The following is a 13,467-nucleotide window of genomic DNA, read 5'->3' as shown; positions in this document are numbered from 1 at the left end:
ACTTTTATAACTTTAGCAACTAAAATAAGTTTCAACAACTTAAATAAACTTCAACAGCTTAAATAAACTTCAACAACTTATAACTTTAACAACTTTTCAACAACTTAAAATTTTTATATCTTTAAAACTGTTAGTGAACTGAAGTGTTCTGAGTAGGGGAGTTTTCCTCGAAATTTTAGAGGATCTTCAGCTTAACCCCTCAAAATCTTAAATTTTTTTTTAACAAAAAAAAAAAAAAAAAAAAAAAAAGAACAAGTGTCGAATATAATTTTGCATCGAGAGCATATTCAGAAAATTTCAACAAAAACAAAAATGCCAAGCATCCAAATTTGCTTGTTGTGCGATTTCTTTTAAAAAAAAACTTGCTCTCAATATTTAATTTAACGTGAAGACATTACGATTTTTTCAAAGCAATTTTGAAGAACCCTTATTATTTTCTAAAGAAGAGCTAGCGGAAGACATAAAGAGTTTTTCAAGACAATTTCGAAGAATCCTCATTGTTATCAAAATTAGCAATTCCTAATAAATTTCGACTATGGAATTTCAAACGATAGAGCTTCTTTTTGCGAAACCTTGACGTTGCAATAGAGTTCATAAGCCCCTGTGGATGTGCTAGCCAACAAAAGACTTCTAATTATAGTAAAAATATTTTATTTAAAGAAGGAAATATATTATTTCGTTTTATCTATAACAGTCTCAAATTTAAGTTTCATGTCAGGTAGTTAAGTACACAGGTCAGGTCTGAAACGTCCTATGCAGTTTCGGTGCATGTATAAACTAAAATTGAATAAAATAAGTTAAAAATGATTATAGTAAGCTGAATATTTTGGATTCCGGAAGAAAAAAAACCCTTTAAACGTTGGGAGTGGTAATCAGAAAAACATATTTATTTTAAAATTTCGTTATTTTCACATTTTGTAGAAAAACATTGATAATTAATTTTTATTCATGAATACTCTTTTCAAATATTTTCTTATATATTCTTATATAAATATTATTATTTTCGTTTGTGTGTATGTGTGTTTGCATTCTGGATTGTGGACTTACCGTAAGCACTACACATTCAACATGAAGTTCAATCCCTTAAAAACTCCTCCAAAAAGACTGAAAGGAATAAATTGTCCAAAACCAGGATCAATTTTAGATAAGCTTAAATCTAATGCAATTATAAATTTACTGATTATTCTTCATTTGCTTGTTTTTTTTTTTAAATTTTATTATTATTAAAGTTCTAAAAATGTGTATAAACTGTTTCCATCTAATAATATATTATAATAATATTTTTATTTTAAGTTACAAGAAAAATAAATTTTGTAATGAATTTGTACAAGTATAAAAAATGTTTCTGAAAAACGATACTTTTCCTAACGGATTATCATAGTTGAGGATAGCTTTGTTCGCAACGATAAGTTGCCGAATCTTGTAGCGCTTCCGGCCTTGCATAAGCTTTTGCTCCGGTATGGCGGATAAGTCGATATCTCTAATTCAGGTGCTCTATCACGATCTAGCAACAAATTAGCATTTTTGAAGTTACCTGAAATTTATTATAAATAGCTTATTTTCAAACATTCAGGCTAAGACGACAATTTTTTTCTTCATTATTGGTTGCAATTGGGGGCAAGCACTTCAAGAAGAATATCAAAGATACCCACATATATGACCTATGACGTCAGCTCTAGCTGATTGCTTATAAGCAAAATGGCGCGCTAAAGTTGAGTTAAATTTCCCACACAAGTTAGAATGTTACTTAAAGTGAAGTTAATTCAATACAGTGCCGTATCGCGCATCGAAATTGCTGAAATAGAATTATTTCTCCTCTACGTCTTTTACCTAACTTAGATTTATTATTTATTTATTTCATTGTAACCGTGATATATTTTCGTTTTCTGTATTTGGCAACTTCAATGCCTAATTAGTTTGTTTATATTGCATATGGCTTCGTACCAGGGGAGCAAGCTAACGTGTTAAGTAGGAAATATATAGTGAAAGAATATAGAATATGGATCTAGAAGAAATGCACCCCTCTGCCTTAAATTCGCTTAGCTTCCCGTAACATGTTTGGTGGTATTGACAAGGGGCACACAAAACAACATGCTTATCACTTACTTTATTTAGTAGTTCTTCCGCTTTGCTAAGTATTGTCTCCAGGCTCTCCCGATGAAGGAAGATCTTCCTGGATTGTATCTTTCTGTGGAACGTTTTCTCCAACAGCATCATCCCCACCTGCCTGCCCAAGCTCCTTGCAATGTCACCATGCACCTGCAATACAAAAAAAAAACTTACCTCAAACTCACAATCATTTTAATTTTGGATTGAAAAATCTAAAAAAGAAATGCTTGTCATCTTCATACAATTAGAACAAAAGCTTTAAAAATATAATAAGGAATTTTGTCAGAAAAATTGGTTAGTATATCTTTTCTGCCCGTTAGGACTCTCATTTGGGCAATTTATTTGTGAAAATTAGATTAATTTTAGTTGACTGTAAGAATTGTTAATATATATATATATATATATATATATATATATATATATATATATATATATATATATATATATATATATATATATATATATATATATATATATATATATATATATATATATATATATATATATATATATATATATATATATATATATATATATATATATATATATATATATATATATATATATATATATATATATATATATATATATATATATATATAGAAATAATAAAAATGGAATAAATAAATGAATAAAAATTATGGGTTGACAGAAATGAATAAAATAATGAAGATTAGAATAAAAAACATATATACACTGAGTGGTCATTTTATAACAACCATCCCCTCGATTTCATTTGATTACCTCTTTAATGCAGCCTTGATTCCAGGTACAAACTTTTCCAGAGGTTTAAAGGTCATTTGTGACATTTGAATTGCATTTTCTAATAGTATCAGACTAGATGGTTGCGTATCTAAATGTGGAAATGCTTTTTCAACTGCATTCCACTAACACTCAGTTGAGATCAGGAGATTTTGGAAGCCATCGCCACAAAGTACAATATCAAGTCAGTCCTTAAGAATTCCAAAATTGCGGCCTTTATTATGTTGAAAATATTCCTCGATATTGTGATTGATCATCAGCATTACAAAATTTACTAAGTTAGTAATGATGTTAAGATAAGTCTTGTTCAGGATACTATGTATTCAAAATAAAGGGCCTATAACAAACCAGGAAAGTAATTTTTTCTGTCCTAATTCTCTGGTGGTAAAACTGTGACGTAACAGATAATTGTTTTGAAACTGCAAAGAGTTCATAATAAATTTTCTACTCAGAGCTCGAAAGTCGTTAATATGCACATTGCCAGCAAAAGTAACTAGGTTAATCAGTTAAAGTGTAGAATCAAGAGTACTCCGCAATTTACTTAATGTCCGCATTAATAGTTTCCTTGTTTCTCTCATTCTATCAAATGATTTATTAATTGTTTGGTTGTATTTATTGACTTGATTTGTGACTTATTGAAAAACAGTTAATGACATTATGTTAATTTTTAAATAAATTAATATTTTAATCCATTTTATTCTTTTACATTATAATTTTTTGAAAGTTATTATTGATTGATTTTATTAACTATAGTGTTGATTACTTGATTGTAGTCACTTGAATTTTTATATAGAAGAAAAAAGATTTATTTTAATATGAGCGTATAGAAACGTTGCTGCTTTAGCAAAGATCTTATTTTCAGTTTAACGAGTGCCTAGTGGGTAATATGTAGATTATCTAGGTAGTTTGCAGATTTACTAGGTAATTTGAAAAACTGAAACAATTTTTGTGCACTTTAACGAATCACCCTAGTTAATATGCACATTAACTGGGTAGTCTTTAGGGTCAATGGTTTCAACACTTTGGCTGTAACATATATAAAAAACAATGTGAATAAATAGTAAGCTAAATGACTTGTTGATTATCTGATTTTTTACTTTATTTTTACTTTTGAAAAAAATATTTGACGCCTATATAAGCAAATAGAAAGTTTATATATTTCGACTCTTTAGATATTTAGCTGATAAATTAATAATAAATAATAAAAATAGCATTTCCCTGTAGGTAGATTAAATATCTTTAGATTATGTTTCAGATATGAAATCGTAAATAGCTTGTTAATTATTTCGCCCATAAAGGGGGGGGGTAAAAATTAAATATAATGCTAAAAAGTAAGTAATTAATCATGAAAAATGTTACCTAAAACAAAATACTCAGTGCAATTACTCTTTCCGAAAGAGAAAGAAAAAGCTCACTCTCGGAATCACAGACTAATGACTGTCTCTAGCTTGTTGAATAATCGATGAGCTAGGCTGTTGTTATTCAGCCAAAAAACGCGCCGTTAATTGTTTTGTTAAGAATTTTCCTTGATTAATAATTAATCTGAGGTAACCTTTTCGACGAAGATCTGCAGTTTCTTTTTCTTTTTTTTGGTATCTTCAATTAACAATGTATCTTTAAAGATGAAAGAGAATTAATGATTTTGGCTACCATTTGAATGATTAATTTTCTCTCATTGTCATCTCGAAAGGAAATATTTAGATGTTCTGATAATATTTTTAAGCAAACATATAATATTGGATACAACCGATGCTGTCTCAAAAGACTATTGTTAGTTGATTTTCTTGAGTGGATTGGATAGGATTTGAATTTATTTTTCTCAAAGTCAAACATGTTCTTTCTTTGTTTTCTTATATGAAGTCAAAAAGAAACTATATAGCACACAAAATTAAAATAAATAAAAAAAATTCAACATTTGAATTATTTTTAATATAGTGATCGAAAATTTTCACATCGAAAATTTTCATATGCAATTTCAACGGCTTAAAGAGAAAACCTTTAATAAATGTATTTTCATGAAAAACTAGGTATAGTATATCCTTCATCATTTAATAATTAAATTTATAATTTATTTATTCATTTTCTCAATAAATATCCATAAAATCTTTTTCTCGACGTAATTGTAATTCAGCAGAAATCAAATTCTATAAATAGATTATCAACAACAACTACAACATCTACAACTGCCTAAAACATTTACATCAAATTCAAGGTTTGCAACGTTTTGTCTTAATAAAATAATTATTAATTTCCTACCGAATGCATATAAAATTTATAAGTTTGTGTTAATAGTCCAGTAAAATTAGACTTTTTATTTGGAAAACTTAATAGAGAGTTCCATAAAAAATATCTTGGGTATTAAGTCCTCATCAGTGATATCTGAAAAATTCTCACCTCTACTCTATTCGCTTCTCCTTTTTAGAATAAAGATAGAAATTGGGATAATGTGAGGAAGGGAATTGAATTTATTCTATACAGGCAAGTGAGGCATTGCTTCCACAATTATTTTTCACGCTGAATGAAATGAAATCTATCTCGAGATGATCGGACTATTAGTTTAGAAGTTAAAAGGGTCTTATGTACAAACTTATACTAGTGCCTATTTATTCATTCAATATATCCATAACTGAAATAAGTGAGACATTGAATAAATTTTTTCTTCACTTTTCCATTTTTCGTTGACAACGTTACGCTTTATATTTCAAATCACTTTTGTTCTTATTTACATCTGACAAATCTTGAAAATGGGAGTCTATTTTTGAGAGGTTGCAAGACTTCGACTGTTAATTTCCAATTTGTATATTTTTGAAGTGAATGAAGTTTTTAATGCACGAGTAATACATGATATATTGCTTTCTATGCAGTTTTTTATGCAGAATCGTTTGAAAGCATGGATAAGTCAATAAAACAAACAGTTCAAAAGTTATGAGGATTTTCATGCAGCAAAAGTACTATTTTTGTCATAACTTATGTATATTTTATATTTTCTTATCTAGGGGCTATCTGAACATGTAACTTACATTATCCGATGACTGTTTCTATACAAAAATGAAAGAGATAAAATTTGATTTGATGGGATTAATAGTTTGGAAGTTATAAGGAAAGTTATTAGGAAGTTTCTTCATCATAAAAACAGTTCGAAACTAGTTCATTTTGAACAAAAAAAAATCTTTACCACTTTTGAAATATGAGCTCTTTTGATTCAGTTTCATTCAATAAAATGTAAAAAATGCATGAGAAACAATATCTCACTTGCACTGAAATAATATCTTGTCTGTTTAGCAATATAAAAAGCGTAAAGAAGCGCAAAAACAAAAGTGTACTCTTTGTATATAAAACGGTCTTGGGATGGGTCTCATTGAATTCAGCTAGCAAAATTCGATTACAAACAATATTTTACATGTTCAGATAATTCTTCGATAGTATTGTAAAATGTGTACAAAAGTAAGTATCAAAAGAAATACTTTATATATATATATATATATATATATATATATATATATATATATATATATATATATATATATATATATATATATATATATATATATATATATATATATATATATATATATATATATATATATATATATATATATATATATATATATATATATATATATATATATATATATATATATATATATATATATATATATATATATATATATGTATGTATATATATATTTATCGTTTGAGCTATTCATTCCATTGACTCGTATATATCTCATTCAATTCAATGTGACAAATACACAAGAATCTGCCTCACTTGTATGGCTAGCAATTTCAAATGCATAAGCAGGTGCAGATGCAAAATTGTACTGTTTCGTACATAAAATTATCATAACTTCTAAAGTATTTGACCGAACGTCCGTCAAGCGATTGGTCTCATTCGAGTCAGCGTAAAAAAAGACCTCACTTGTCTGTATAAATGTTCGACAAATCCCCCAATTTCCTTTCTAAAAATGTCTATGCGTACAGGGGAGAGTAATGAAGTTTTCAGCCCTTGTTTCCAATGACATAACAAAACTTTCTGATTCAAACCCGCAACCATTGGTACGCGAATAGCTCTGCCACCTGGCCGGCTGAATTAAAAGTAAAATAGATCAATAAGCAATTGGAGGAGTTTGGGATCATTGGTCTCAAATCCAATGATTCAAATGACTTTAGTCATTAGAAATATGTTATCGATATTATCGCGATGAGTAGCTTAGTTAAATTTCATAAAAGTAATAGTTGAAGGAATCATAAGTTTGTTCATTAGTAGTTTGTGAATTTTTCGTGAATAAAACTTTTGATTAACACAATATCTGTGAAATAGTCAAATAACCATTACTTCTTAATTTTAAATCTAAAGTAATTGAAATATTTTATGCGCATACATGATGCGAGTATAAGAACATGGAAATGCAAGAGTAGAATCCATAAAATCCATTATAAATTTAATAATTTTTTTTTAAATTTTAAAACACAGTAATTAAAAAATATAGTTTTGAAAATATAATAGATAAAAACTATGTAAATATAAGATAATTGACTAAACATAAAACATCTTTATATATTCTTATATCCCCAGTTGAATTAAATCGAGAATTTTATATAGATATTAAAATTTCGAAAGGTTAAGGAATCCAATTATATTCAATGACAAGTCAATTTGAAAATAAAGAACGCTCAAGTCTGAAAAGTTAATAACTGACAAGAAAACTCCTCTAGAGATATAATTTCTTTTAAGCCTTTGATTTAATATGTGATTAAAGCAGAGTTGTAGATGAAAGAGATAGAGTCGTAGACGAAAGAGATAGAGTTGTAGATGAAAGCGGTAGAGTTGTTTAAGAAAAAAGATAACCACAGTTTGGGAAATGAGTTTGAAAAATACCTTGTCAAATAAATTTTATTTTAGAGATAAATAAAAATAAAAAATACATGAATAGAATTTAAACCAAAGGTTTTTTTAAAATAGAGTTAAAGAAATATAATATCGTGAGGCTTATTTAATTGATTCTTGGAAAAGAAGTATTTTTAAATAAAACGAATTTCAAAGTAAATGTTGAGATTTGTAGTAAAAATTGCTCAAAAAAATTTCTGTACAGCACAACTTATTTTTTTAGATTATTTGAGTATAATCAAAACCTGTTTCTTTGTACGGAAATAAAAAATTGAAGTGATTTTCAGCACTTATTTTTCTTAAGCTGCGTTCCAGTTTTTGGTCAAAACCTGCAGTTTCAGATGCTTTTTTTTTTTAAATTCTACACGGGCTTACAGTCTATTTAAAATAAAGTGCCCTTAATTATGACGAGCGTTGTGGTTCTAGTTTGCTTAGTTATAATAAGTTTTGTGATCCAAACTTGTTTAATTAAAATGATTGTTGTGGCACAGTTCGGAAAAGCGCAGCCAGCAAGGTATAGGGTCCAAGTTACTTTTGTTTTACCACGATGAACATATAGTACCATCAAAATGAAAAATTATTTAAATAAAAAATCTCTTTTTTTTATCAAAGAGTTGACCATACACATTTAGGTACTGATTCTATTGAGAAAAAAAATTGAACTTACTCCTTTTACTTGGTTACACAACTTCAAATATTTTGGTTTTTATATTTCGATTTTAATTTATTCACAGTAAAATGTCGTCGATTATTTTTACTTAATAAGAGATTATTAAGTAATATTGCGAAAAAATTTCAAGAATATTTTACAATTTAGAATTTATTATTTCAATTGCATCGCCGGCCAGACTGTGTACAACGGTCAGGGAGTGGAGGGTTCCTCACATCAGGAAGGTTCTTGGTTTGAATCCCGGACAAGGCATGGGTGTACTTTCATTCTCTGTACTATCTGTCCTCACTGTAGAAGCAGCGTTTGCCTACCTAATAGGGTGGCTCTGAAAGAGTGGTTAACAAATCTGCCCTGCAAATGTCTGAATGACGAGTGTTAATCAAAAAATAAAAAAGGTGGTCAATGGAAAAAAGAAGAAACTTAATTGAATATGTTACCTAGTCATAGTTTTTCATAAAATTCATTAACATAACTTATTTATTGTTTAATACTTTATGGCAATTTAAAATATGTTCATCATAAATTGTTGCGTAGTAGTGTAATTTCATTGGATGACTTTATAATAAAGTAACACCTCTTAAAATTCAGCCTTTCATTTTCAGTAATAATAAAAATCAAAAAATAAAAGTAATAATGCCATGAAAGGATGGTAAATATATATATTACTGTAATATAAAGATCGATAAATATATATTATATTACGCATATTTATAAATATACATATTATTTTTTAATAAAGGATGATAAATATGCATAACTATATGTTACTATTAAATAAGGGGTAACGAAATATTTTACATGAAAGTAATATCCTTCTTAACTTTTACTAATTTTATTCTGCTAACAACTCAAAAATTCCGAATCTTTATGAATCCTATCATATGTTTTTCTTGGTCAATAAAAATGCACTGTTAATAGTGAAAAACGGTTATAGACTATTATCTTTTTATGTTATATAGAGGCATGAGCTTTATAACGAAAACACTCTGCGTGAGCATGATTTCCAAAGTTCAACATTTTTGAGTGTATAGAATTGTCGCGTGTATTAAAACACGGTTGTCTAATGTAGGAGGGGAGTGGGTAAATATAAATAAGTTTAGCAAGAATAAAAACCGAAGCATTAAAATAGGTTTACATGTTTTTTCTTCAATCAAAAAGAACAGAAAACTTTAAATGCTCTAAAAGAACAGCTTTTATATGCCCAGGTTGTCTAGCACTAAATTGGATTTTAGATAATGGATGCAATGTCTAGACAATTTTAACTGTCTTTCAGGGAAAGTAAGTTTGGCGAACTTGAGAAAGCTAAGATATAATAAATTAGAAAAATCAGAAAAAAAACAGTATGTTCGTTTTTATAATTTATTTCGTTTTACTATTTCATTTTAGAATAATTAAACGCAGTTTATATTTTGAAAATTTTTCAACTTTAATCTACAAGTATATTTACTCTATGTAATATAATCGATTTTTTAATTACAGTCAGGGCTAAAGAAAGGGAAGTCTTAGAAGACCTTAAATGCCTTGAAATTTCGACATCGATCACATGAAACAAGTTAAGCCTAAAAATCATTTAAAAATTTCAATTTGTGCGTTAGACAGAGATGTTAGAAAATGAATGTTTCGTTAGAATCAGCCATTGCTAAACTGTGGACGATTCGAGTTTAGGAGTTTTTTTTTATGGTCAATTATTTTATACGAACTCAGTAATCAACTTGGATAGCATGTGAGGGCTACATCACCGAATTAGTATTTCTAAAGCAATCTGAAACCACGTGCTAATTTTGTTTATCGTTGTGCTTTTAAATTTAGTTTCCATAACACAAAATAATTTAAAATCAACGGTATTGGAAATAAATAAGAGTAAGTTGTATACTACAAAGCAAATTGAATAGAGAAAAGGTACTGATACGTTGAGGGGAGCCGGATGAAATTCGCCATACTATTATTGATGCCAATTATGCCTAATTAAGTTTGGTAATTAGTACAACTGTTCCTATAGTAATTGGTGCTGCTTTTAATAATTACCAAATATGCTAATATAGATACTGCAGTGGTAGGTTTTTACGGTCTCCCAAAAGGAATCAGTAGCGGAGAGGGAGCACTCAGATACAGATGTCTATTTTCAAGACTTAACTGACGTGAACAAGAAGTAACAAAAGTGATTTGAAATTAAAGAAAGCGTGAAGTTGCCAACGAAAAATGGAAAAAATAATGATGGGAAACAAAACAAAAAGACCCCACAGAAACCGAGAGATAAAAAAGATTAAAAAAAACAGAACAAGAAAAAATTTCCAGTGGCCGAGAGGTGCAAATTAGGGCAAAATGCCTTTTTCACGTGCTATGAAGAAGTGATGAGAGGCTAATGTCGTTAGCAAGGTTATCAGTATTCATATGATTAAAGCAAGATTCCAGGACATCCAGATGAGCTGATGTGAATGAGATGGAAATATTTGGCATTGTCAAAACTAAATTTATGCCCAAGATTATTTTTGAAGCGAAACTAGGCAAAATAGTGTCCATAAAATTAAATTATTTCTTTCTCGTTTAATCTACAGGTCCTAACTTTTAGCTAGCTGTAGGTAGACTCAAGTAAATTTTAGGACCCAATCCCTGTCAAATTTCTTCAATTCCGAAACCTCGGCTCCAATTCCTGTTTCACAACTCTAAAATTTTAAGAATCTGCACGGAAGAAAGATAGTATTTTTCAGATTTTTATAGATTTTTACTTGAACACTTTCGTAATTAACTCCTTTCATTTAATATAATAGTTTTAGGAAAAGCACTTTTTTTTCATTTAAATAGTGACAAAAATAGAATTATTTTCTCTTTTTACTCCACTGGAAAAATGTGATTCTTAAAATTTTTATTTTGTTATTTAAAAGTGACTTCTTCTTTCAACACTATTATTAAATGGAAAACACTACGTGTAGCACTGATGTTCCGATTAATAAAACTTAGTCGGAAGAGTTTAAAATCTTCAGATAGTTCCGAGTCTTTCTGATGCAAAATAAATGGAAATGCATTTCGCCTGAAAAAGCTAGTTCCCAAGTAAAGAAAGGCGAACAAAAAAACTCAACTTAACTATAGAATAAAGAAAAAAATGGCTGTCACAACGGAAACAAATGCTCTCTGAAAAATAAATAGCAGTGAATTGATACGAAAGAGTTTCCGATGCTTTGTTGTCGATTCTTGGTGTCAATTTTTCCCCCCGCCGTGTTATAAAAAAATTACTTTTTATACAATGATTTATTTTTTGTTAGCAAGAGGAAACATTTCTGGGTGAGGAAAAAGAAAAAGCAAATGGTAAAGAAAATTATACGAAGAAAGAAAAAAAGGATTTTTTTTTTTTTACCTGAGAGTCCACTTCGACTTCTTGAAGAAGCACTTCCCAGCTAGTGAATAACGTACTGTGGAATTGAGGTCTGAAAAAAAGGAAAATAAATGTAAATACGTGTATGTATAATAAACCTTAGGGTATTTGGGCAAACAAAAGAATTTGCAAACAAAGTTTACAATAAAAATGTGCGTGTTTCTTTTAAAAAAAAATAACAATTGGAATTTTTTTTTGTTTTTTTCAAATAAGCATCAAAGCAAAATCCTTAAGATTTAGAAGGCTCAAGAGGTTTAGTTGAATACAAAAATAAATCTCACAAGGAAATGGCGAAAACTTGACTTCAAATAACGCTTTTCTGTTTGTATTTATTAGGCTCTGAATTGGAATGCTTTAATTTGAAGCGATTTAATTATTTTTTAAGTTATTTATAAAATCATTTATATGCCGCAGTGCAGAAAGAAAAAGTGTACAGCAATCGTGATGTCCCGATGGTGCTGTTGGAAAAAAATTGTTGAATCTTGAAGGTATATCGAAAAATTAACTGTTCTCTGTAATTAAACAAGTTCTGGTCTTTTGCAAACTTGTTTTCCTCAACTGTGATTTCTTCGAATTTTGTTAGCATAGCTTCTCAACTCATCTGGTCAGGGCTTTGCACCATTTTCCATAGTGGTTACAGTATCCGGCTACCGATCCAGAGATCCCTATTTTGATCCAAATCTGCGTTAAAGATCCAAGTTTGCTCTTACGCACACTCCTCTACAACAGCGTTCATTATTTTTTTTATTAGGTATATAATATTTTAATATTTTTCGATCTCCAATTATTCTCGATCTCCAATAATTCTGATCTCCGGTGCGGGAGGCAACTTACCCAACCAGAGTTGCGGGAGGCAGTGTACCAACCATAGAGGTACGTCACCTGTGAACCAACTGATTCACAGGTGGCATACCTCCTGACAGTCATTTTGCTTCTTATGCGCATGCGCCGATCTTAGTATATATGATGCTCTGCTAACTTTGAAGTGCTCGACTTCGCGTGCAGGTCGTCGGACTACCGAAGAGGGGGTGCCATCCCCTCTGCAGAGGATCAAAATTATGATGGTATGTCTTCGGATCATCCTCAGGGATGTTTCCCAGACCGTCGCCAATAGCCCATTGTGTAGCTCTAGTGCGACGTAAATGAACAACAACAAAGCTAACTTCGAGTACCGAGGATGTGTGGCATCGGTCCTCGTTAAACTGTTCTACCGTAAAGTGCTCGACTTCGCGTGCAGCTCGTCGGGCTACCAAAGCAGGGGAGTCACCCCCTCTGCAGAGGATCAAAATCGCGATGGCATGTCTTCGGCTCATCCTCAAGAATGTTTCCCAGATCGTCGCTGATAGCCCATTGTGCAGTTGTACTGTGACGTAAATAAAGTGCCTGCATACTTAAATTTGAGTATGTTGTTCAAACTGTAAGTTGATTTTCTAGCATAGTATACCAGACCGAGCATTTCGTCGTATTGTTACATATTTTAGGAGCTGATCTTTTTCTCTTTTCTATATTCTTTGGTCAACATTTAAATAATTATTGTGCAACAATGATTTTAAAATTTCAAATAACTTTTTGAATAATTGCTAAGTAATCTCATAAAAGAAAAAAAAATTTAACGAGATTTTATAACAACCAAAATTAAGTGGAAATAATAACATAATTTATAAGTTT

At 29.6% G+C, this 13,467-nt stretch overlaps 1 protein-coding gene across 8 annotated transcripts in view; it reads right to left on the bottom strand.

Annotated features, from left to right (window-relative positions):
- Stacl (SH3 and cysteine-rich domain-containing protein) overlaps positions 1-13,467 on the bottom strand; it is a 309,612-nt gene that overhangs the window by 80,292 nt on the left and 215,853 nt on the right. For all 8 annotated transcript variants that reach the window (XM_087159889.1, XM_043045475.3, XM_071184157.2 and 5 more), the window contains exons 3-4: positions 11,782-11,851; positions 2,107-2,259 (exon numbers count right to left, since the gene is read on the bottom strand). In XM_087159889.1, coding sequence (XP_087016015.1) covers positions 2,107-2,259; positions 11,782-11,851 — 223 coding nt within the window. The remainder of the gene's footprint in view (positions 1-2,106; positions 2,260-11,781; positions 11,852-13,467) is intronic.

This window comes from Parasteatoda tepidariorum, chromosome 3 (assembly GCF_982258835.1).
Source record: "Parasteatoda tepidariorum strain Cologne lab strain chromosome 3, Ptep-v5.0, whole genome shotgun sequence".
Taxonomy (NCBI): Eukaryota; Metazoa; Arthropoda; class Arachnida; order Araneae; family Theridiidae; genus Parasteatoda; species Parasteatoda tepidariorum.
The sequence above is the reverse complement of the archived record's forward strand: the minus strand, read 5'-3'. Positions and strand labels throughout refer to the sequence as shown.